The sequence below is a fragment of the Notolepis coatsorum genome (genome assembly GCF_963971535.1).
Source record: "Notolepis coatsorum genome assembly, chromosome: 16".
In the NCBI taxonomy this organism is placed as follows: Eukaryota; Metazoa; Chordata; class Actinopteri; order Aulopiformes; family Paralepididae; genus Notolepis; species Notolepis coatsorum.
In genome coordinates this window covers 4,919,074-4,943,813 of record NC_140180.1, presented here as the reverse complement: position 1 = coordinate 4,943,813, position 24,740 = coordinate 4,919,074, and the positions used below count along the sequence as shown (strand labels likewise).

At 41.9% G+C, this 24,740-nt stretch overlaps 5 protein-coding genes across 5 annotated transcripts; all 5 read right to left on the bottom strand.

The window, feature by feature from the left end:
- Positions 1–1,477: 1,477 nt before the first annotated feature.
- On the bottom strand, positions 1,478–3,913 carry LOC311242476 (protocadherin beta-15-like; the record flags this gene model as incomplete). The annotated part of the gene is made up of 1 exon (XM_084331439.1): positions 1,478–3,913. One exon carries the CDS (start codon positions 3,911–3,913, stop codon positions 1,478–1,480), a length of 2,436 nt encoding a protein of 811 aa, XP_084187565.1.
- Positions 3,914–6,315: 2,402 nt separating this feature from the next.
- On the bottom strand, positions 6,316–9,822 carry LOC311242475 (protocadherin beta-15-like; the record flags this gene model as incomplete). The annotated part of the gene is made up of 2 exons (XM_084331438.1): positions 6,316–6,380; positions 7,398–9,822. 2 exons carry the CDS (start codon positions 9,820–9,822, stop codon positions 6,316–6,318), a joined length of 2,490 nt encoding a protein of 829 aa, XP_084187564.1.
- A 1,065-nt stretch (positions 9,823–10,887) lies between these two features.
- LOC311242474 (protocadherin beta-16-like) lies at positions 10,888–15,285 on the bottom strand (the record flags this gene model as incomplete). The annotated part of the gene is made up of 2 exons (XM_084331437.1): positions 10,888–10,895; positions 12,846–15,285. The coding sequence occupies 2 exons, from the start codon at positions 15,283–15,285 to the stop codon at positions 10,888–10,890; spliced, it is 2,448 nt and encodes an 815-aa protein (XP_084187563.1).
- A 111-nt stretch (positions 15,286–15,396) lies between these two features.
- LOC311242473 (protocadherin beta-16-like) lies at positions 15,397–19,498 on the bottom strand (the record flags this gene model as incomplete). Its single annotated transcript, XM_084331436.1, has 2 exons — positions 15,397–15,445; positions 17,061–19,498. The coding sequence occupies 2 exons, from the start codon at positions 19,496–19,498 to the stop codon at positions 15,397–15,399; spliced, it is 2,487 nt and encodes an 828-aa protein (XP_084187562.1).
- Positions 19,499–21,802: 2,304 nt separating this feature from the next.
- Positions 21,803–24,214, bottom strand: LOC311242472 (protocadherin gamma-A12-like; the record flags this gene model as incomplete). Its single annotated transcript, XM_084331435.1, has 1 exon — positions 21,803–24,214. The coding sequence occupies one exon, from the start codon at positions 24,212–24,214 to the stop codon at positions 21,803–21,805; it is 2,412 nt and encodes an 803-aa protein (XP_084187561.1).
- Between the last annotated feature and the right edge of the window lie 526 nt (positions 24,215–24,740).

Below are 24,740 nucleotides of genomic sequence, written 5' to 3'. Positions count from 1 at the left end.
CTAGCAGAGGAAACATTGTTCCTGTTAATCAAAGTGTTTCCTATAGAGCAGCAGGTAGACAGAATAGTGACCTATAGTCTTAGTATATTTGCCTCAGTGTTGGACTCCTAAAGTCCAGAATTCAGACTGACTAGTGACTCAACTTGAGCTCAATGATCATGACTATGTTACTTTACTTGGCCTTGAGAGTAGATGTCTTGGACTCAAACCTACTGTATGATGCAAATTGGATTTGGCAATGGAGCCAGAATCATAGATGAAAGGCACTGGTAAAAGAAATAAAGTTGATCTTAGTGTAATTTACTGTAATAGTTGACATAGATTATTGGCTCAAGCAGGTCCTCACATTTTTGCTTAACAAATCACTTTCTCTTTCTCTACTAATGTTCCTATTTGTCTGACACACTAATTACAGCCATTTCTGGAAGTCCAAACTTCTCGTGAGTAAAGAATGGTAGCCTTCAGAACCATGGATAGCACCCCCTCCATACAGAGAACTCTCATTGTACACTCCATTGTCCCATAGACACAATATGAAGGACTGAAGTTACATTGGACTGATATTTAAATGCCTGATGTCTTATCCTATGAACTTGATTTAATTGATAACACATGTTATCAGTGTAGGAAGATACCCACAGCAAAAAGCATTGAAAGAAAAAAAAAACGTTATCTTAACTTGTGTTTTCAAGTAACCTTTTTGCATTGGTTCTTTTATTTGAATCAATTAAATAATAACAGTGTGAATCAAAGTGAATATTAAATGTTAAAAACCAATGCTAAAATATAAGTAGGACAACTTGTGACAACTAGCCTATAACTCCATCTGAAAGCAGAAGTGCATCTTTTTTTATGCTCGCTTATGCCTGTATTTTTTACTGTTGTGAAGCACTTTGAATTGCAACTTCTGTATGAAAAGTGCTATACAAAGTTATTATTATTATTATTTCTGCAGATTCTCAAAACCTGAAAGAGCCAGAGGATGCATTGCATGGGGATATGTAGGAAATGCATATTCTATACCATAACAAAAATGTCTGACCAAGAAAGCATGAAATAGAACCATGAGAAAGCTACTCTGGTCAAATACTGTATAGAAAGAATAGGATTGGCAACAATATATTTCAGTTGACACTGTATATGGTGCAGAAGGAAAACTATGCGTCAGGAAGGACACAATGACCTCCTTCTATCCTCCTATCTGTCGTCTACTATGACATTGTTTCTCACACAGTCTATTTAATTTGATTACTATGGAGATATATATAATGGAGAAACCTTTAGAAATTGTATTACGACAATCAACGGAGAGAGGATTCAAATCAATTCGAAAACAAAACAACAGCAACAAACATTGGACATGCATTTGCGTTAGTGAAAATATACTATAATCTAATATGAATAAGAATATGTCATTGGGTTTAATATAGTATTTTACCAATCACAATAATACACATTGTGCAACGTATTATGCAACCTAGGGATCTGTCTGAAAAAACAAAACGTTTGAACCTATTCCTACCTCAGGGGAACCATCAGAGTCTCCGAACACCTCAGCAAAGTCAGAAGGAGTTTTTCTCAGAGTCTGGTCTGCAGGCATCGTGTTGTCATTGTAAGATCCGACGAAGTTGAAGTCACTGGTTCTTGAACCCGTGGTTAAATAGGCGTCATAATTGTACGTGCTGCGTAAAGTTCCTGTGCCATCAACCTCTGCGTAATTGGGAGGGAGATACGCGCTGGGGATGGCGACCGCTCCGTCAAACAACAGTCTGGGCTTTCTCCTGCGACAAAACCTCACAGCCATGATGATAATAATGAAGGTCAGGAAAAAGGTGGAGACGGACACCAGCGCGATGATCAGATAAGAGGTCAGTTTGGAATTGTTGTCATCATAAGACATGTCTTTCAGTTCTGGAACTTCAGCCAAGTTATCAGAGATAAGTAAATACATGGAGCAGGTGGCAGAGAGAGAGGGCTGTCCGTTATCTTTCACTGCCACAATAAGGTTCTGTTTCATGCTGTCAGATTCAGAAATATCCCGCTGTGTCCTGATCTCTCCGCTGTGGAGAGCAATAGTGAAAAGTCCCGGATCAGTGGATTTGACTATATGATAGGACAGCCAGGCGTTCTGTCCGGAGTCCGCGTCCACCGCTATCACCTTGGACACCAGAGAGCCCTCGTGCGCAGCTTTGGGGACCAGCTCGGTCATGAAGGAGTTGCCCTCCGGGGCGGGGTACAGTATCTGAGGAGAGTTGTCATTCACATCCGTTATGAAGACACTGACGGTCACGTTACTGCTGAGTGGAGGAGAACCGCTGTCTCTGGCCATCACGTGGACTTTAAAGCTCCTGAACTGTTCATAATCAAACGACCTCACAGCGTGGATCACCCCTGTGTCTCCGTTAACAGATAGATAGGAGGACACCGGGGCACCGTTCACCTCACCAGGTAACAGAGAATAAATCACGGTACCGTTCTGTCTCCAGTCTGGGTCTCGAGCAGTAACGGAACATAACGTGGAGCCAGGTTTGTTATTTTCAGTCACGGAGGCGCTGTAGGACTGTTCCTCAAACACAGGTGGGTTGTCGTTGACGTCAGATACAGATAACTGAACACTTTTAGACGAGGACAGAGGTGGAGAACCCTCGTCGGTGGCAGTGATTGTAATGTTGTAATCAGACACTAGTTCACGGTCCAGTTCTCCCGTGGTCACCAGAGAATAGTAGTTCTTGATGGAGGGAACCAGTTTAAAAGGAACGTTTTGCTGAATGGAGCAGCGGACATGTCTGTTATTCTCAGAGTCTCCATCCTGCACGTTAATGATGCCCACCTCTGTACCAGGTAGCACGTTCTCTGGTATGGGGTTAGTCAGTGATTTTAAATATATTACAGGGGCGTTATCATTCAGATCCGTTATATCAATTATTACTTTAGCATGGGATGAAAGTCCATATCCGTCTTTGGCATCTATGCGCATTTCATATCTAGTGTCACTCTCGAAATCGATTGGACCTGCTACTATTATCTGTCCTGTTTTACTGTCCAATGAAAACACCTTTTTGGTCTTTTCTGAAATGCGACTGAATTCATAACTGACTTCTCCATTCACTCCCTCGTCTGCATCAGTAGCACTCACTGTAACCACTACAGTATCTAGAGGAGAGTTTTCAGGCAGACTGGCTTTATAGACGGCCTGGCTAAACACTGGGGCGTTATCATTAGCATCCAGTACAGTGACGTGGATGACTACAGTACCTGATCTCTGAGGAGAGCCTCCGTCAACTGCAACAAGCAATATATTTAAATCATGCTGTTTCTCACGATCCAGCTCCTTGTCTAAAACCAACTCGACATTATCACCTCCATCAGAATCACGACGAACAGACAAAACAAAATTGTCATTATTTTGTAAATCGTAGCTCTGAACTGCATTCTGTCCCATATCAGCATCGTGGGCCTCATTTATGCGATATCGAGCTCCTTTAACAGCTGATTCTCTTATTTCCAGCTTTATTGTATCCTTTGGGAAAATCGGAGCATTATCGTTTACATCCTGGATTAGCAGTGAAACGCGGTGCAGTTCCAGTGGGCTCTCCAGGACCAGCTCAAATTTAATCAAACATGAAACCTTATCTCCGCACAGCTCCTCTCTGTCGATCCTCTCTCTGACAACTAAATTCCCCGTGTTTAGATCCATTTCACAGTAACGCTGTTGTCCTACTGCCGTGTCAATACGGGCCTTACGAGAGGACAATCTGCCCACTTCCAGTCCGAGATCTTTAGCGATATTTCCAATGACGGATCCACGTTTCATCTCTTCAGGGAGAGAATAGCTCACGTCTCCACTGACAAAGTGGATGAACTGAGCGAAGCCGCAGACCAGGCCCACCAGTGATATTCCTTTGTGCGCCATTGTTCCTCTAGATCTGTGTTAGCCACATGCAAGGAATTATAGTTGATGGATGTTATTACTCCAGAATAATTCCAAACGGAAGGGTGTAATCGTGTCAACAATATATCAGCACCATACGCGTAAAGACTCCTCGATTCCTCCCTCTACACACGAATGGCACCTTTGCTCTGCATACTATTTGTCCACAGCAGTGGGTGGAGACGTGATCCTCTCTCACATCAGCTGGTGAACAGCGACACTCTGGGTATATTTCAGATATTACACTTAATGAAAGTAGTATATCAGAATAAATTGTCATAATCTTTCTGAAATTATATGATCACAATCACTTGTATTTGTTTCAAATATATATAAAAGCATTTACTAAAGTGTGGAATAAAAATAAACCATACGACTGCACATTGTCAAATCAAGACATGTTCAGTCGACTGATATTGCCTTAACCTAGAGAAGATGCTCAGAGGGAACATGGCATTCAGCACCATGGACAGAGGCTTTGTGGCAAGAAGACTGAACTATCCATGTACAGCCATTCAAAATATCACAAAAAAGCCACACAATGAGAAAGAGAGAGAGAAAGAGATTGTACAAGTAGGAAGTGCTTGATAAAAATGTAAAGTTAAATTCTAAATGTACATGTCTACCATTCAAGGCTAAGAGAATAATCAAAGACTCCAGCCACCCAAACAACTGCCTCTTTGAACTGCTGCGGTCAGGCAAGCGATACCGGAGTCTCATGGCAAGCACAGAGAGACTCAGAAGGAGCTTCTATCCCCAGGCCATCAGGATGCTCAAAGAACAATGATTGCTCAGTGAACAATGATTGAACAATGAACAGGCCAGCAACACACCCACAGCACACACACACTCACTTTAAATAAACAACACACTGTAGCACCCACTTTATCACACTTTACACTTTACACTTTATATTTATATTATTGGTAAGGGAACTGCACATCTCTCATTCCTTATTCCTTATTGCACCTCACCACCACAACGGTGGCACCACAAGCTAAGCTATAGCTCATCATTTTTGTACCAGATGTACATACTGTATATAGAGGTATACTGAACAAGTGTTGTTTACACTTGTGTTTACTTGACTTCTTGACTTTCTATTTTTTACTTATCATACTTATTTATACTATCTTATTATTATCTAGCACACTCTCAGGAGCGAAACAGAAAGAAACATTTCATGCAAAGTATTCTGTATTTCTGTATGACAAATAATAAAGAAACTTGAACTTGAAACTTGAAAAGACACAGTACTTAATGGATGTTGTTATGATAGATTGGAAAAGAAGTCACAACACAAAGGTAAACCTGAAGGCAGAACATGAGCGTCTTTAGGTTAAGCCAATAAGACGTGCAAACAAAATGTATAAGAGCATCCAGATGAGGACTATCCAAGAAATCACGGCTGACCTGATGACTGACAACTATTAACGTTGCTTAGTTAGTAGGCATCACGATTTTCTATCAAAATATTTTTGTTTGACTTGAAAAAGGGTGAACACTAAACACTTCTCTATAACATTAACCATTGTGCACATGTAACTATTTTACACACAACAAGAGACCCGTAACGTTTTGATTCCTCAACAATTCCAAAATCGTCTCGAAATTATTCTAGACGAAGACAATGACAAGATTGCAACACGTTGCATAAGTCCTAAACATACTGTACATATATATGTCTATATCATGGACGGTCACGCTGCTAATTCACTCATCACACCACTCAAAAAGAGAAATAGAGTAAAGTCCACGTACAACTTGATAAAAACTGTATTTTTTCAGTAGTCCTTTCAAAATGGTGGCTTTATAAAACAACAGAAAATAACAACAATGGAGAATAAAGGTGTTCATGTTATAATGATGAAGAATCTCCAAGTCTGAACGAGTCAAATAATGAAGATCCTGGACCTATGTCTTAGTTGAATCACACTGGAACTGTATTCATTCAAGAAAACATGAATACATTCAAACTGTGAGGAAATGTAACCAAATACAGCATGGAAGGCAATGATTGAAGGGATCGGAATATATTCAAGCATCTCATCGACGAGGAAACAAAGAGGCAATGCGATCGAATATCCACAACGAGCCTATTAGCAGAAATACGCTTTGAACAACAGAGCTGTAGGATGGTGGATATACATGTTCTTCCTGAGCTGGTGAACAGCAACGCTGTGAGTTGTTCCTCATAATGACATATTATGAAAGAGCATGAACAATTATACAGTAGGGTCATATTCCCTTACTGTCAATCATAGCCTTAAGCTTCATAAACGATCTGCATGAAATCAAGTTCAAACGTCATCGCATTATTCATTGTAACTATAGACAGATATACTGTCAAATATTGTGATATAGGTCAGAGAACAATAACAGGCTCAATCTTTCAGAAATTTCAACAGAGCTTGTTTACCACTTGTGGAGGTATCTGAGGTGTGAACAGCTGGTTCAGCACCATGGAGAGCGATAAGAAACATTCACCTTTCCTGAACATGAAATACTTTGGAACCAAGATGTCCTCGTCTTAGTAGAATTAGTTGTTTATTTTTTGTATGCATAGTCACTTGTGAAGTAAATTTTAGTTCAGTCAGATGCGTTTGCAAATGTATATATTTTCTGTTAATTCTGAAAATAGCACGTTTAATTAAGTAGCTACTTTGGCTAGCCATATATAAGAGAAATATGACTTACTAATTCCTAGCTTTTCATTTCAGAGTATTTTTTTCACAAACTCGTCAGGCAATTTCAGTACATGACTCCATGGTACTTGTACCATTAGCTTTCATTTTCGATAAGAACTGCAACAGGTTGTAAACGTAAACTGACTATGCAGAATGTATGTATATATACGTATAGGCCAATGTAGTACACCATTCAGAAATGGCTCTGGTAATAAGATATACAAAAAAAAGGATTCAAATGATTTTAAGATGCAAAACAGTGACATAAAATAAGGCCTATAAGAGAGCCATGTTCACATTGGTTGATAAGAAGAAAATAGAACCCTGAAAGTCACGTGGATGCAGCCACCAACACTAATCTAAGGCTATTTCAGTACCATGGACAGAGTCGAATCATAGCAAGTTTAACTAAGTAGCTACTTTGGCTAAACATTTATGAGAGAAATATGAGTTACTAAATCCTAGCTTTTCATTTCAGAGTATTTTTTTCAAACTCGTCAGGCTATTTCAGTACCATGGACAGAGCCATTCAAAACACATCTCATTCCTCGCCTTCACCAAGAGAAAAAAAAATATTGCAAAATGTTCTGCCTGTTTCACTTCACAAGTAGATCCAACGTTCTACAACAGCATAAGGTAACCAGTGCACGTTCAATCAAACTAGCTTATGGGAAATAATGGAGAAGAAGGCTTTTAAAAAAGGAAAACTATTTTGACTGTAACAAACACAATACAGGTCAGATAATACCAAACTGTAATGATGTGTGCGGAAAAAACACCTGTTAGAATGTTTTGAACAGAGAGATGAATGAGTCCTACCTCAGGGGAACCATCAGAGTCTCCAAACACCTCAGCAAAGTCAGCAGGAGTCTTTCTCAGAGTCTGATCTGCAGGCATCGTGTTGTCATTGTAAGATCCGACGAAGTTGAAGTCACTGGTTCTAGAACCCGTGGTTAAATAGGCGTCATAATTGTACGTGCTGCGTAAAGTTCCTGTGCCATCAACCTCTGCGTAATTGGGAGGGAGATATGCGCTGGGGATGGCGACCGCTCCGTCAAACAACAGTCTGGGCTTTCTCCTGCGACAAAACCTCACAGCCATGATGATAATAATGAAGGTCAGGAAAAAGGTGGAGACGGACACCAGCGCGATGATCAGATAAGAGGTCAGTTTGGAATTGTTGTCCTCATAAGACATGTCTTTCAGTTCTGGAACTTCAGCCAAGTTATCAGAGATAAGTAAATACATGGAGCAGGTAGCAGAGAGAGAGGGCTGTCCGTTATCTTTCACTGCCACAATAAGGTTCTGTTTCATGCTGTCAGATTCAGAAATGTCCCGCTGTGTCCTGATCTCTCCGCTGTGGAGAGCAATAGTGAAAAGTCCCGGATCAGTGGATTTGACTATATGATAGGACAGCCAGGCGTTCTGTCCGGAGTCCGCGTCCACCGCTATCACCTTGGACACCAGAGAGCCCCCGTGCGCAGCTTTGGGGACCAGCTCGGTCATGAAGGAGTTGACTTCCGGGGTGGGGTACAGTATCTGAGGAGAGTTGTCATTCACATCCGTTATGAAGACACTGACGGTCACGTTGCTGCTGAGTGGAGGAGAACCGTTGTCTCTGGCCATCACGTGGACTTTAAAGCTCCTGAACTGTTCATAATCAAACGACCTCACAGCGTGGATCACCCCTGTGTCTCCGTTAACAGATAGATAGGAGGACACCGGGGCACCGTTCACCTCACCAGGTAACAGAGAATAAATCACGGTACCGTTCTGTCTCCAGTCTGGGTCTCGAGCAGTAACGGAACATAACGTGGAGCCAGGTTTGTTATTTTCAGTCACGGAGGCGCTGTAGGACTGTTCCTCAAACACAGGTGGGTTGTCGTTGACGTCAGATACAGATAACTGAACACTTTTAGACGAGGACAGAGGTGGAGAACCCTCGTCGGTGGCAGTGATTGTAATGTTGTAATCAGACACTAGTTCACGGTCCAGTTCTCCCGTGGTCACCAGAGAATAGTAGTTCTTGATGGAGGGAACCAGTTTAAAAGGAACGTTTTGCTGAATGGAGCAGCGGACCTGTCTGTTATTCTCAGAGTCTCTATCCTGCACGTTAATGATGCCCACCTCTGTACCAGGTGGCACGTTCTCTGGAATGGGGTTAGACAGGGATTTCATGAATATGTTAGGGGCGTTATCATTTAAATCAGTGATGTCAATAATAACGTTGGCATATGACGTCAGCCCTAAACCATCTCTTGCTTTCACTGGTATTTCAAAGGAGGCTACTTCTTCAAAATCGGTTGCGCCCTTTATTCTAATTTCTCCCGTTTTACGATCAATAGAGAATAGTCTTTCATCCTCCTCTGCAATATGTCCAAAGTCATAGCTTACTTCTCCATTCACTCCCTCGTCTGCATCAGTAGCACTCACTGTAACCACTACAGTATCTAGAGGAGAGTTTTCAGGCAGACTGGCTTTATAGACGGCCTGGCTAAACACTGGGGCGTTATCATTAGCATCCAGTACAGTGACGTGGATGACTACAGTACCTGATCTCTGAGGAGAGCCTCCGTCAACTGCTGCTAAATGCATAATGATTTCCCGCTGTATTTCACGATCAAGCTCTTTGTCAAGAACCAGTTCAACAGTATTCTCCCCTACAGCTAAAACAAAATTGTCGTTATTTTCAAGGCTGTATTTTTGCACAGAGTTCTGCGCAATATCTGCATCACGCGCCGCCTCTATGAGAAAACGGGCCCCTTTATCTGCCGACTCCCGTATTTCCATTCGAATCGTGTCGTCTTTGAATTGAGGAGAGTTGTCGTTTACATCTTGAATATGAAGACTTACACGCTGAAGCTCTAAAGGATTTTCCAACACTAGTTCCAGTTTCAAAACGCACGACGCCTTCTTGCCACAAAGGCCGTCTCTGTCTATTCTCTCCACTGCAATCAAATCCCCGGTACTGAGATTAACATCACAATACTTCTTACGATTCCCCTCAGAATCAACACGGGCCTTTCGAGAAGACAACCTGCCCACATCCAGTCCAAGATCCTTGGCGATGTTTCCAATAACAGATCCGCGTTTCATTTCCTCCGGTATAGAGTAGCTCAGGTCTCCATAAGCGAAGTGCAGCGTTAGAATACAGAAGACAAAGCCATAGAACAGGCCGAGTGTCGAGAATCCTTTGTGTCCCATCATGAGAAGATCACGTCCACAGAGTGATGTCAAATCTAGCCTCACTTACGTATTGATAACAAGATTAAACAAATACGGCCTATATATAAACGCTTGTCATTTAAAACCGAGGTGTGTACAGTCAGACCACGTCCACTGAATGAGCCGGTTGTCCAAATCCCTCTCGGCAGCAGATGATGCGTCATGTGAAGTAATGGTGTAGATGTGAGTTCTCCCTGAGCTGGTGAATAGCGACACTGTGAGTAAATCCTCGACACTACATGACGGAGCACCATAATATTCAATATTATCTTTAAACACTAACATACATGTATGAGAACTCAATGCAAAAGGACACATGTTTCAGTGAGATATGTGATATAATACAATACAATAGCGAGTTGAAACAAATGCTTTGATTTAACACAAAAATCGGGTTAGGCCTGTAATTATCATTAATTTCAGCAACAAAGACACCATTATACCGAGTGTAATGGCTATACATTTTCTGGAATAACTGTCACCAGAGTTATATTTGCAACCTACATTGGAACAATATTACGGTAAACAACACAAGAAACAGTAACAAATATGGAACATAATATTTTAGTTCACTGAGTAATTCCTCAAACATACATTTCTGGTATCATATATTTCTTAATGTTCTTCCTACAGGTTGTCCTGTCAAGCTTTACTTGGCTAATGTCAATATAGACAACTAACTTACATGTTCTGAGTTTGTGGGAAAGGATCTGTTTCAAACAATCTAGTTAATTCGCTGCATTCACAGTTTCACACCATTCTATAATTATGAAGTAGAAAAACTCATTCTGCTAGTTTTAGCAAGTATCACTGAGAGGGCAAACAAAGATAGATATAGGCTATACGCGGAGGATATAAATGAGAAGTTGTGAAATCACAACATGGTGTTTAAAAAATAACTACTAACCGTCATACATCTTTTTATATGATTCACTTTGCTACTAAATAATCATCCTTGCCTAAATTACTACCTACTATGTTAATATGTCTTTACTACTATGCACTGAAGACGACCCAAGTTTCAACACTGTTTGATGAACATCGTTATTCAGCTGCAGCAACAACAACAAAAAAGCGCATTTATCCCAGTTTGCTAAAAGCTTTCAGAAAGGCTTGCGGGTAAAGTCGAAGACAATCAGATGTAAAAGAAAGTTGTTCAAGTGATTTTGAAATACAGAACAGCGCCATCAAAATATGAATACGGGAAACATATCCACATGGATTGATGAGAGGAAAGGACAATCCTGAAAGGTGTGAATCCAGCCACCAACACGAATCTAAGAGTATTTCAGCACCATGGACGGATCCGTGACAAACCTCCCATTCCTCAGAGAAACAATGGTTTAAAAATCTAGCCAGTCTTGCACATTAGGTCGATTAAACTATTTAAAACAGCATTATGTAACCAATGCATGTTCGTGGAAAAAGCTTGTAGAATATATTAGGCGTAATGTATTTTGATGGAAACAAAAATAATGCAGTTCAAAAAGATACGCTCGAACAACAGAGCTGTAGGATGGTGGATATACATGTTCTTCCTGAGCTGGTGAACAGCGATGCTGTGAGTTGTTCCTCATAATTACATCTTATGAAAGAGCATGAACAATTATACAGTAGGGTTACATTCCCTTACGTAATGCACGTCAATCATAGCCTTAAGCTTCATAAACTATCTGCATGAAAGCTAGTAAAAACGTCATCACATTATTCATTGTAACTATAACAGATAATCTGTCAAAGATTGTGATATAGGTCAGAGAACAATGACAGGCTCAATCTTTCAGAAATGTCAAGAGAGCAGTTTACCACTTGTAGAGGTATATGAGGGGTGAACAGCTGGTTCAGCACCATGGAGAGCGGTAAGAAACATTCCCTGAACATTAAATACTTTGGAATCAAGATGTCCTCGTTTTCTTAGAATTAGTTGTTTATTTTTGTATGCATAGTCACTTGTGAAGTTCATATTAGTTCAGTCAGATGCAAATTTATCTTTTGTATTTAAATTCTGAAACAAGCAAGTTAAATTACATAGCTATAACCCTAACCATTTATAAGAGAATATGACTTAAATGGTAAATGACTGCTTTTTAAAATAGGACACATCGACACACTGCCCTGGAGGAGCAGGAATCGAACTGGGAACGTCCGGATTGCCAGACGACTGCTCTACCTCTCAAGCCACTGTCGCCCCATAACTGATTCCTAGCCTTTAATTTCAGAGTATTTCTTTCACAAACTCGTCAAACTATTTCAGTACACAGCTCCATGGTATACTTGTAGCATTACCTTTACTTTTTTACAAGAACTTACAAGAACTTTTACAAGAACAGGTTGTAAACATAAACCGACTATGCAGAATGTATGTATATATATATACATAATATATACTATACGTATAGGCCAATGTAGCACACCATTCAGAAATGGCTTTGGTAATAATATATACCAAAAAAAAGGATTCAAATGATTTAAAAATGCAGAACAGTGACATCAAATAAGGCCTAAGAGAGCCATGTTCACATTGATAGATAGAAAGAAAAGATAATCCTGAAAGTCACGTGAATGCAGCCACCAACACTAATCTAATGCTATTTCAGTTACATGGACAGAGTCGAATTGTAGCAAGTTTAATTAAGTAGCTACTTTGGCTAAACATTTATGAGAGAAATATGACTTACTTATTCCTAGCTTTTCATTTTAGAGTATTTCTTTTCACAAACTCTAAGGCTATTTCAGTACCATGGACAGAGTCATTCAAAACATATCTCATTCCTCACATTCACAGAGAAAAACATATTTCAAAATGTTCTGCCTCTTTCACTTCACAAGTAGCTGCAACGTTCTACAACAGCATAAGGTAACCAGTGCACGTTCAAGGAAACTATAGCTTATGGGAAATAATGAAGAAAAAGGCTTTTAAAAAAGGAAAACTATTTTGACTGTAACCAACACAATACAGGTCCAATAATACCAAACTGTAATGATGTGTGTGGAAAAAACACCTGTTAGAATGTTTTGAACAGAGAGATGAATGAGTCCTACCTCAGGGGAACCATCAGAGTCTCCAAACACCTCAGCAAAGTCAGTTGGAGTTTTTCTCAGAGTCTGGTCTGCAGGCATCATGTTGTCATTGTAAGATCCGACGAAGTTGAAGTCACTGGTTCTAGAACCTGTGGTTAAATAGGCGTCATAATTGTACGTGCTGCGTAAAGTTCCTGTGCCATCAACCTCTGCGTAATTGGGAGGGAGATACGCGCTGGGGATGGCGACCGCTCCGTCAAACAACAGTCTGGGCTTTCTCCTGCGACAAAACCTCACAGCCATGATGATAATAATAAAGGTCAGGAAAAAGGTGGAGACGGACACCAGCGCGATGATCAGATAAGAGGTCAGTTTGGAATTGTTGTCATCATAAGACATGTCTTTCAGTTCTGGAACTTCAGCCAAGTTATCAGAGATAAGTAAATACATGGAGCAGGTGGCAGAGAGAGAGGGCTGTCCGTTATCTTTCACTGCCACAATAAGGTTCTGTTTCATGCTGTCAGATTCACAAATGTCCCGCTGTGTCCTGATCTCTCCGCTGTGGAGAGCAATAGTGAAAAGTCCCGGATCAGTGGATTTGACTATATGATAGGACAGCCAGGCGTTCTGTCCGGAGTCCGCGTCCACCGCTATCACCTTGGACACCAGAGAGCCCCCGTGCGCAGCTTTGGGGACCAGCTCGGTCATGAAGGAGTTGCCCTCCGGGGCGGGGTACAGTATCTGAGGAGAGTTGTCATTCACATCCGTTATGAAGACACTGACGGTCACGTTGCTGCTGAGTGGAGGAGAACCGTTGTCTCTGGCCATCACGTGGACTTTAAAGCTCCTGAACTGTTCATAATCAAACGACCTCACAGCGTGGATCACCCCCGTGTCTCCGTTAACAGATAGATAGGAGGACACCGGGGCACGGTTCACCTCACCAGGTAACAGAGAATAAATCACCGTACCGTTCTGTCTCCAGTCTGGGTCTCGAGCAGTAACGGAACATAACGTGGAGCCAGGTTTGTTATTCTCAGTCACGGAGGCGCTGTAGGACTGTTCCTCAAACACAGGTGGGTTGTCGTTGACGTCAGATACAGATAACTGAACACTTTTAGACGAGGACAGAGGTGGAGAACCCTCGTCGGTGGCAGTGATTGTAATGTTGTAATCAGACACTAGTTCACGGTCCAGTTCTCCCGTGGTCACCAGAGAATAGTAGTTCTTGATGGAGGGAACCAGTTTAAAAGGAACGTTTTGCTGAAGGGAGCAGTGGACCTGTCTGTTATTCTCAGAGTCTCTATCCTGCACGTTAATGATGCCCACCTCTGTACCAGGTGGCACGTTCTCTGGAATGGGGTTAATCAAGGAATTCATATCTATATTGGGGGCGTTATCATTAATGTCTGTTATGTCTATAATTACTTTTGCTTCGGATGTCAGACCATAACCATCTTTGGCTTCTACACGCATTTCATAGGATGATTTTTCTTCAAAATCTACAGTGCCTTTAAGCTTCATCTCACCAGTATTTTCATTCAGAATAAATACTCTCCTTGCTGCGTCAGAAATGCGACTGAATTCATAAGTCACCTCTCCATTCACCCCCTCGTCTGCATCAGTAGCACTCACTGTAACCACTACAGTATCTAGAGGAGAGTTCTCAGGCAGACTGGCTTTATAGACGGCCTGGCTAAACACTGGGGCGTTATCATTAGCATCCAGGACAGTGACGTGGATGACTACAGTACCTGATCTCTGTGGAGAGCCTCCATCCAGAGCTGTTAGCAATAATCTCAATTCCTGTTTTTCCTCGCGGTCTAATTCTTTATCTAAAACTAACTCTGCAAATGTCCCTCCTTCTGTGTTAGAATGGACTTTCATCACGAAATTATCATTATGCTGTAATGCATAACTTTGAACAGAATTTTGTCCAATGTCTGCATCGTGGGCCTCATTCACACGAAAACGAGCCCCCTTGTCAGCCGATTCGCGAATTTCTAACTTGATTAATTCTCTTTGAAATATAGGCGCATTATCGTTTATATCTTGAATTTGTAGCGATATACGATGCAACTCCAGAGGCGCTTCTAAAACCAACTCGAACCTGATAATACAAGACATCTTTTCTCCGCAGAGCTCCTCTCTATCAATCCTCTCCGCTACAGTCAATGTGCCGCTACTAAGATTTATGCCACAATACCGTTTGCTGTTTCCTTCATCAACAATGCGAGCCTTTCGGGTTGATAATTTGCCAACTTCCAGCCCGAGATCCTTGGCTATATTTCCAATTACTGATCCCAGTTTCATCTCCTCCGGAACAGAATAGCTCACGTCTCCGAATCCGAGGTGCAGCGTTTGAAGAAAGAAAGCAAAGCCGCAAAGCAGGCCCAGTCCAGACAATCCTTTGTGTCTCATCCTGAAAGAAAAGCCTCCAAGCCGTGCAGTAAAGTCCGTAATATAAGTATAAATCAAAACCACCAAACCCGATCTCAAATATTACGTTTTGTTCCAAGCTGAACAAAGAGGTTAGGTATGGTGATCGCCAAATAGTCTGCTGTCGTATGTGACGACTGAGCTGAGCACAACAGAACAGGAGGATATTAAATGGTGGAGATGTGTTTTCTTCCTGAGCTGGTGAACAGCGACGCTATGAGTTGTTCTGGATAATTACACCTCATGATAAAGCATAAAAAAATGCAACATTTGTGTCATATTCCTCCACGCCAATTATGTCCTTTACATTATGCGAGAAAACAAGCAAAATATCCATTGCAATGTTCCAACTAGATTGGTAGTCTATCAAACATGGGTATTTGGGCTATAAACAACAATACAAGGCTAACTTATTCAGAATCAGAAGAGCTAATTTACCACTTGTAGGAATAAAGGTTAAGCAATTGGTTCAGCACCATGGAGAGCGACAAGAAACATGCACAATCACTCTTTCGGAACAGATATCGTTTTGTGGTTAGAATTAGTATTAATTTAATTGATTATCAACCGTGATCTGCATTTTAGATCATTCACAGACTGCAGTTGCAGATTTCAGTCGGGTTTGAAATAAAATTTCTTGTTTGATTTTCCCTTATCCAAACGACAGCGGCATGGCACTGGTCTACCACAGTAAATAAATGTCACAAACTAAGCAATATATGCCGGTTAACTATTAAAGTTGTGACTCTACCCAATAGGCTATTACATGCATATTTGGAGGTTAAGAGGGAGAGAGAGAGAGAGAGCGAGAGAGAGAGAGAGAGAGAGAGAGAGAGAGAGAGAGAGAGAGAGAGAGAGAGAGAGAGAGAGAGAGAGAGAGAGAGAGAGAGAGAGAGAGAGAGAGAGAGAGAGAGAGAGAGAGAGAGAGAGAGAGAGAGAGAGAGAGAGAGAGAGAGAGAGAGAGAGAGAGAGAGAGAGAGAGAGAGAGAGAGAGAGAGAGAGAGAGAGAGAGAGACATTCACATTTCCTGAACATGAAATACTTTGGAACAATGTTCAGAACTTTGGAACCAAGATGTCCTCGTTTTCTTAGTAGAATTTGTTGTTTATTTGTGTATGCATAGTCACTTGTGAAGTTAATTTGAGTACAGTCAGATGCAGATATAGATAACGTATAGGCCAATGTAGTACACCATTCAGAAATGGCTCTGGTAATAAGATATAAAAAGAAAATTATTCAAATGATTTAAAATGGAGAACAGTGTCATCAAATAAGGCCTAAGAGAGCCATGTTCACATTGATTGATAAGAAGAAAATATAACGCTAAGAGTCACGTGAATGCAGCCACCAACACTAATCTAAGGCTATTTCAGTTACAGTTTAATTAAGTAGCTACTTTGGCTAAACATTTATGAGAGAAATATGACTTACTAATTCCTAGCTTTTCATTTCAGAGTATTTCTTTCACAAACTATTCAGGCTATTTCAGTACCATGGACAGAGTCATTCAAAACACATCTCATTCCTCACATTCACCCAGAGAAAAACATATTTCAAAATGCTCTGCCTGTTTCACTTCACAAGTAGATGCAATGTTCTACAACAGCATGAGGTAACCAGTTAACTTTCATGGAAACTAGCTTATGGGAAATAATGGGGAAGAAGGCTTTTAAAAAAGGAAAACTATTTTGACTGTAACCAACACAATACAGGTCAGATAATAACAAACTGTAATGCGGTGTGTGGGGGAAAAAAACCTGTTAGAATGTTTTGAACAGAGATAAATGAGTCCTACCTCAGGGGAACCATCGGAGTCTCCAAACACCTCAGCAAAGTCAGCTGGAGTTTTTCTCAGAGTCTGGTCTGCAGGCATCGTGTTGTCGTTGTAAGATCCGACAAAGTTGAAGTCACTGGTTCTAGAACCCGTGGTTAAATAGGCGTCATAATTGTAGGCACTGCGTAAAGTTCCTGTGCCATCAACCTCTGGGTAATTGGGAGGGAGATACGCGCTGGGGATGGCGACCGCTCCGTCAAACAACAGTCTGGGCTTTCTCCTGCGACAAAACCTCACAGCCATGATGATAATAATGAAGGTCAGAAAAAAGGTAGAGACGGACACCAGCGCGATGATCAGATAAGAGGTCAGTTTGGAATTGTTGTCATCATAAGACATGTCTTTCAGTTCTGGAACTTCAGCCAAGTTATCAGAGATAAGTAAATACATGGAGCAGGTGGCAGAGAGAGAGGGCTGTCCGTTATCTTTCACTGCCACAATAAGGTTCTGTTTCATGCTGTCAGATTCAGAAATGTCCCGCTGTGTCCTGATCTCTCCGCTGTGGAGAGCAATAGTGAAAAGTCCCGGATCAGTGGATTTGACTATATGATAGGACAGCCAGGCGTTCTGTCCGGAGTCCGCGTCCACCGCTATCACCTTGGACACCAGAGAGCCCCCGTGCGCAGCTTTGGGGACCAGCTCGGTCATGAAGGAGTTGCCCTCCGGGGCGGGGTACAGTATCTGAGGAGAGTTGTCATTCACATCCGTTATGAAGACACTGACGGTCACGTTGCTGCTGAGTGGAGGAGAACCGTTGTCTCTGGCCATCACGTGGACTTTAAAGCTCCTGAACTGTTCATAATCAAACGACCTCACAGCGTGGATCACCCCTGTGTCTCCGTTAACAGATAGATAGGAGGACACCGGGGCACCGTTCACCTCACCAGGTAACAGAGAATAAATCACGGTACCGTTCTGTCTCCAGTCTGGGTCTCGAGCAGTAACGGAACATAACGTGGAGCCAGGTTTGTTATTTTCAGTCACGGAGGCGCTGTAGGACTGTTCCTCAAACACAGGTGGGTTGTCGTTGACGTCAGATACAGATAACTGAACACTTTTAGACGAGGACAGAGGTGGAGAACCCTCGTCGGTGGCAGTGATTGTAATGTTGTAATCAGACACTAGTTCACGGTCCAGTTCTCCCGTGGTCACCAGAGAATAGTAGTTCTTGATGGAGGGAACCAGTTTAAAAGGAACGTTTTGCTGAATGAAGCAGCGGACCTGTCTGTTATTCTCAGAGTCTCTATCCTGCACGTTAATGATGCCCACCTCTGTACCAGGTGGCACGTTCTCTGGTATGGGGTTAGTCAGTGATTTTAAATATATCACTGGAGTGTTGTCATTCAAATCAGTAATATCTATGATCACCTTTGCATTTGAAGTCAGACCATATCCATCTTTAGCTTCAATACGCATTTCATATATTGTTTCTTCTTCAAAATCTATAGACCCCCTTACATTTATTTCACCAGTTTTATGGTTTAGATTAAATACGTTTGCAGCTATATCGGAAATGCGACTGAATTCATACGTCACCTCTCCATTCACCCCCTCGTCTGCATCAGTAGCACTCACTGTAACCACTACAGTATCTAGAGGAGAGTTTTCAGGCAGACTGGCTTTATAGACGGCCTGGCTAAACACTGGGGCGTTATCATTAGCATCCAGTACAGTGACGTGTATGACTACAGTACCTGATCTCTGAGGAGAGCCACCATCCAGAGCTGTTAGCAATAAGCTAAATTCCTGTTTCTCCTCGCGATCCAATTCCTTGTATAAAACTAGCTCACCATATTTCCCCCCATCTGCATTCGTCTGCACTTTTAAATCAAAATGATCGTTCCTCTGTAAGGTGTAGCCTTGCACGTCGTTTTCTCTGATATCCGCATCGTTGGCCTCATTTACAGGAAAGCGAGCTCCCTTGTCTGCCGATTCACTAATTTCTATTTTCACTGAATCTTTTGTGAATATGGGCGCGTTGTCGTTAATGTCCTGAATCTGAAGTGAAACGCGATGCAACTCCAAAGGTCCCTCTAAGACCAGCTCAAACCTAATCGCACACAAAGCCTTTTCTCCACAAAGGGCTTCTCTGTCAATCCTTTCCGCTACAACCAAATCCCCGTTGCTAGTGTTAATGTCACAATACCGTTTACGATTCCCCTCTGTGTCAATACGTGCATTTCGAGTGGACAGTCTCCCCACATCTAGTCCCAGATCTTTGGCTATATTCCCAATAACAGATCCGCGTTTCATTTCCTCAGGAATGGAGTAGCTTGCGTCGCCGTGACTGTGATGCAGCATTGGGATGAAGAAAGCGAAGCCACAGAGCAGGCCGACTGCTGAGAATCCTTTGTGTCCCATCGTCAAAAACAACAAAATACCCCACAGTGAACGACATATGTATCTAGATGATTCCAGTGGTCCAGTCGTTCAAAACCAAACTCAATCCAAACAACGGATGTTGATGCGTAAAACCGGCAACAAGACACTGCGACCAAACCAGCCACGAATTGACTGTAATAATAAGTAGACCCAGCTTTGAATAACAACACAATGGATGGAGATGTGTTGCTCCTCGGCTGGTCAACAGCGACGCTGTGAGTCTTATGTTAATCATTACACATGTGGTAGAGTGGCATGAACCAAGTGAATGACAGAAATGGAATTCTTCCTCCCCATTCGCTTTAATCATGACTTTTAACTTTATAAAGTGTGTGTATGCAATTAAAGCAATACACTTCAAACATTACATTTAGAAATACATAATAATAATATATAATCTATATCAAACATGGGGGGAAAACAAATCTAAGAAAAGGCTGATTGATTTTGATTCTATCATAGTTTTCACTCACAATTACTTTGCGTGCATCTGACTTCAATGGTCTGTGCGTTCAGCGTCATGGACAGCGACAAGTCCGGCTGGAGCTTAAACTAAAATACTGTATCATCATAAAAACTATAGGTATGATAATGACCACAAACTCCTGTTCAATGAAAATCAAAAGATGGCTTAATTCCACTTGCTTCCTTAAAGTGAAGCGCCCGGAAACTCCCCAAGCCAGACCGATCACAAGTGATAATAACAGTCATGTCTGAATATGTTTAATTAAGCCATGGTTGAGCTCTCTCTCCCTGCCTATAAGCAATATCCACAGGTGTGCTCAACAAAATCGAACAACAACTGAACAATATTGAGTGGACATCTTTTTACGCACTATGTTGAGTATTTATATAGACACCAATATTACACTGACTAAGATTGGTGTCCTGGAATATTTCATGAGAACTTGCCATATAGGTGAAATGCCTCTTCAAATTGTCTAGTGTCTCTGACCAAATGGACCTTGAATATTATATTTAAGGTTACTTAAGTGTCCTTAAGCAAGGTACTTAACCCCTAATTGCTCCTGATGAGCAGGTTGGTACCTTGCATGGTCGCATCTGCCGTCGGTGTGTGAATGTGTGAGTGAATGTCAGGAACAAAAAATTGTAAAGCGATTTTGATCAAAGCTGCTATATAAATGCACCAATTACCATTTTACCATTGAATAAAAAGGAATCGCATCTTGCTAGAGCTCATTATATGCTGGACAGTCTGGACTAAACTTTAGCTAAATTAATGGTAACTTTTGTAGCCTACAGTATGTGACGGATACATGCGTAAAAGGTCATCAATCATACACTCTGGTGGTGGTGCTACAGTATATACATATCTGCCTATAGAAAAATATAGATTTCATCACAACTCTATTTTCAGAAAACTCGCTGATAGAAATGCTATTTTGCATCCAGACTGTTTCGATTGAAACCTGCTGAAAGATGATATACTTATGGCTAATTCCAAAGGATCAGCTAAACATATGACTTCGACAGTGACATCAATGTAAAAGCAGTCTATGTGTTATTTGGACAGAGGGCACAGTAGGAATATAGGAAGGATAGAGATGATATCTTTCGACAAAGGAGACCCAGACACAATGCACCAGCCATGATGTATTGTGTCACGCAGTACAGCACTGAGGTAGAGGAGATACAATTATAATCCTGAAGTGGAATATCACTCAGAGTGACTTGGGAGTACAGGGAATCTTCCCTGAACCACCAACCATTAGAAGATGCCCTACAGTATGTGTGAGCCCTTTACAGATAGTCTCAAACGTAGAATGAATGTACTCATTAACAAAAGGTAAAACACGCAAGGCAGAATTCAGCACCATGGACAGAGTATAAAGCGAAAAACGTAATAGAATAACCTTTAAACAAATCACTCACTCCCCGAACCTCGGAAAAATCCATACATACATAATTATAAAGAAAAGTAGGCTATACTGCATTGTCTCCAGAGAGACAAACTAGATCAAGTTAAAATGATCACGACAAAGTTATGTGGTTTCAAATATCAGTGTAATTTTGCTTCCTGGTGAATGCCACATGCAAGCCCCTAGAGGGTTTTTAGGCAATTCTCCTACGCATCCCTTTGTGGATTGTATTGTATTATATATGTAATTGTTTTTATATGTGTAAATAAACAGACAAATGTGGTTTCAAATAACACAATGGAAGATGAAAATACATGTGTAATGTGTTTCTGTGGAAATGCAAATACAGGTTGATATAATTAATTCAAGGGGGACGGAAAACACGTGGCACTATGATAGATGGTCAAAAGCTTACCTCAGGGGAACCATCAGAGTCTCCAAACACCTCAGCAAAGTCAGCAGGAGTCTTTCTCAGAGTCTGGTCTGCAGGCATCGTGTTGTCATTGTAAGATCCGACGAAGTTGAAGTCACTGGTTCTAGAACCTGTGGTTAAATAGGCGTCATAATTGTACGTGCTGCGTAAAGTTCCTGTGCCATCAACCTCTGCGTAATTGGGAGGGAGATACGCGCTGGGGATGGCGACCGCTCCGTCAAACAACAGTCTGGGCTTTCTCCTGCGACAAAACCTCACAGCCATGATGATAATAATGAAGGTCAGGAAAAAGGTGGAGACGGACACCAGCGCGATGATCAGATAAGAGGTCAGTTTGGAATTGTTGTCATCATAAGACATGTCTTTCAGTTCTGGAACTTCAGCCAAGTTGTCAGAGATAAGTAAATACATGGAGCAGGTGGCAGAGAGAGAGGGCTGTCCGTTATCTTTCACTGCCACAATAAGGTTCTGTTTCATGCTGTCAGATTCAGAAATGTCCCGCTGTGTCCTGATCTCTCCGCTGTGGAGAGCAATAGTGAAAAGTCCCGGATCAGTGGATTTGACTATATGATAGGACAGCCAGGCGTTCTGTCCGGAGTCCGCGTCCACCGCTATCACCTTGGACACCAGAGAGCCCCCGTGCGCAGCTTTGGGGACCAGCTCGGTCATGAAGGAGTTGCCCTCCGGGGCGGGGTACAGTATCTGAGGAGAGTTGTCATTCACATCCGTTATGAAGACACTGACGGTCACGTTGCTGCTGAGTGGAGGAGAACCGTTGTCTCTGGCCATCACGTGGACTTTAAAGCTCCTGAACTGTTCATAATCAAACGACCTCACAGCGTGGATCACCCCCGTGTCTCCGTTAACAGATAGATAGGAGGACACCGGGGCACCGTTCACCTCACCAGGTAACAGAGAATAAATCACGGTACCGTTCTGTCTCCAGTCTGGGTCTCGAGCAGTAACGGAACATAACGTGGAGCCAGGTTTGTTATTTTCAGTCACGGATGCGCTGTAGGACTGTTCCTCAAACACAGGTGGGTTGTCGTTGACGTCAGATACAGATAACTGAACACTTTTAGACGAGGACAGAGGTGGAGAACCCTCATCGGTGGCAGTGATTGTAATGTTGTAATCAGACACTAGTTCACGGTCCAGTTCTCCCGTGGTCACCAGAGAATAGTAGTTCTTGATGGAGGGAACCAGTTTAAAGGGAACATTTTGCTGAATGGAGCAGCGGACCTGTCTGTTATTCTCAGAGTCTCTATCCTGCACGTTAATGATGCCCACCTCTGTACCAGGTGGCACGTTCTCTGGTATGGGGTTAGTGAGGGAATTCATATCTATTATGGGGGCATTGTCATTAATATCAGTGATGTCTATAATTACTTTAGCGTCAGATGTCAGACCATAACCATCTTTAGCTGCTAGATGCATTTCATATGATGATTTTTCTTCATAATCTATAGGGCCGCTCAGTTTTATTTCCCCTGTATTTCCATTCAAATGAAAAACTCTCCTTGCTGCGTCTGTAATGCGACTAAATGCATATAATACTTCCCCATTCACCCCCTCGTCTGCATCAGTAGCACTCACTGTAACCACTACAGTATCTAGAGGAGAGTTTTCAGGCAGACTGGCTTTATAGACGGCCTGGCTAAACACTGGGGCGTTATCATTAGCATCCAGTACAGTGACGTGGATGACTACAGTACCTGATCTCTGAGGAGAGCCACCATCCAGAGCTGTTAGCAATACTCTCAATTCCTGTTTTTCCTCGCGGTCTAATTCTTTATCTAGAACTAGCTCTGCGTATTTCCCCTCTTCTGTGTTAGAATGGACTTTCACCACGAAATGATCATTCTGCTGTAATGCATAACTTTGAACAGCGTTTTGTCCAATATCTGCATCATGGGCCTTATTCACACGAAAACGAGCCCCCTTGACAGCCGATTCGCCAATTTCCAACTTGATTAATTCCAATTGAAATATAGGCGCATTATCGTTTATATCTTGGATTTGTAGCAATATACGATGCAACTCCAGAGGCGCTTCTAAAACCAACTCGAACCTGATAATACAAGACATCTTTTCTCCGCATAGCTCCTCTCTATCAATCCTCTCCGCTACAGTCAATGTGCCGCTACTAAGATTTATGCCACAATATATTTGACTGTTTCCTTCGGTAACAATGCGAGCCTTTCGAGTAGCTAGTTTGCCGACTTCCAGCCCGAGATCCTTGGCTATATTTCCAATTACTGATCCCAGTTTCATCTCCTCCGGAACAGAATAGCTCACGTCTCCGAATCCGATGTGGAGCATTTGAAGAAAGAACGCAAAGCCGCAGAGTAGGCCCAGTCCAGACAATCCTTTGTGTCTCATCCTGAAAGAAAAGCCTCCAAGCCGCGCAGTAAAGTCTGTAATATAAGTATCAATAAAAACCACCAAACCCGATCTCAAATATGACGTTTTGTTCCAAGCTCCACAAAGATCCAATCCGATCAAATATCCACGACGAGCCTGTTAGTAGAAATACGCTTCGAATAACAGAGCTGTAGGATGTGGTGGATATACATGTTCTTCCTGAGCTGGTGAACAGCGACGCTGTGAGTTGTTCCTCATAATTACACCTTATGAAAGAGCAGAAACAATTCAGTAGGGCCACATTCCCTTACATAATGCACATCAATCATAGCCTTCAGCTTTCATAAACTATCTGCATGAAATCAAGTAAAAACGTCATCACATTATTCATTAGAACTATCGACAGATAATCTGTCAAAGATTGTGATATAGGTCAGAGAACAACGACAGGCTCAATCTTTCAGAAATGTCAACAGAGCTCTTTACCACTTGTGGACTAATCTGAGGGGTGAACAGCTGGTTCAGCACCATGGAGAGCGATAAG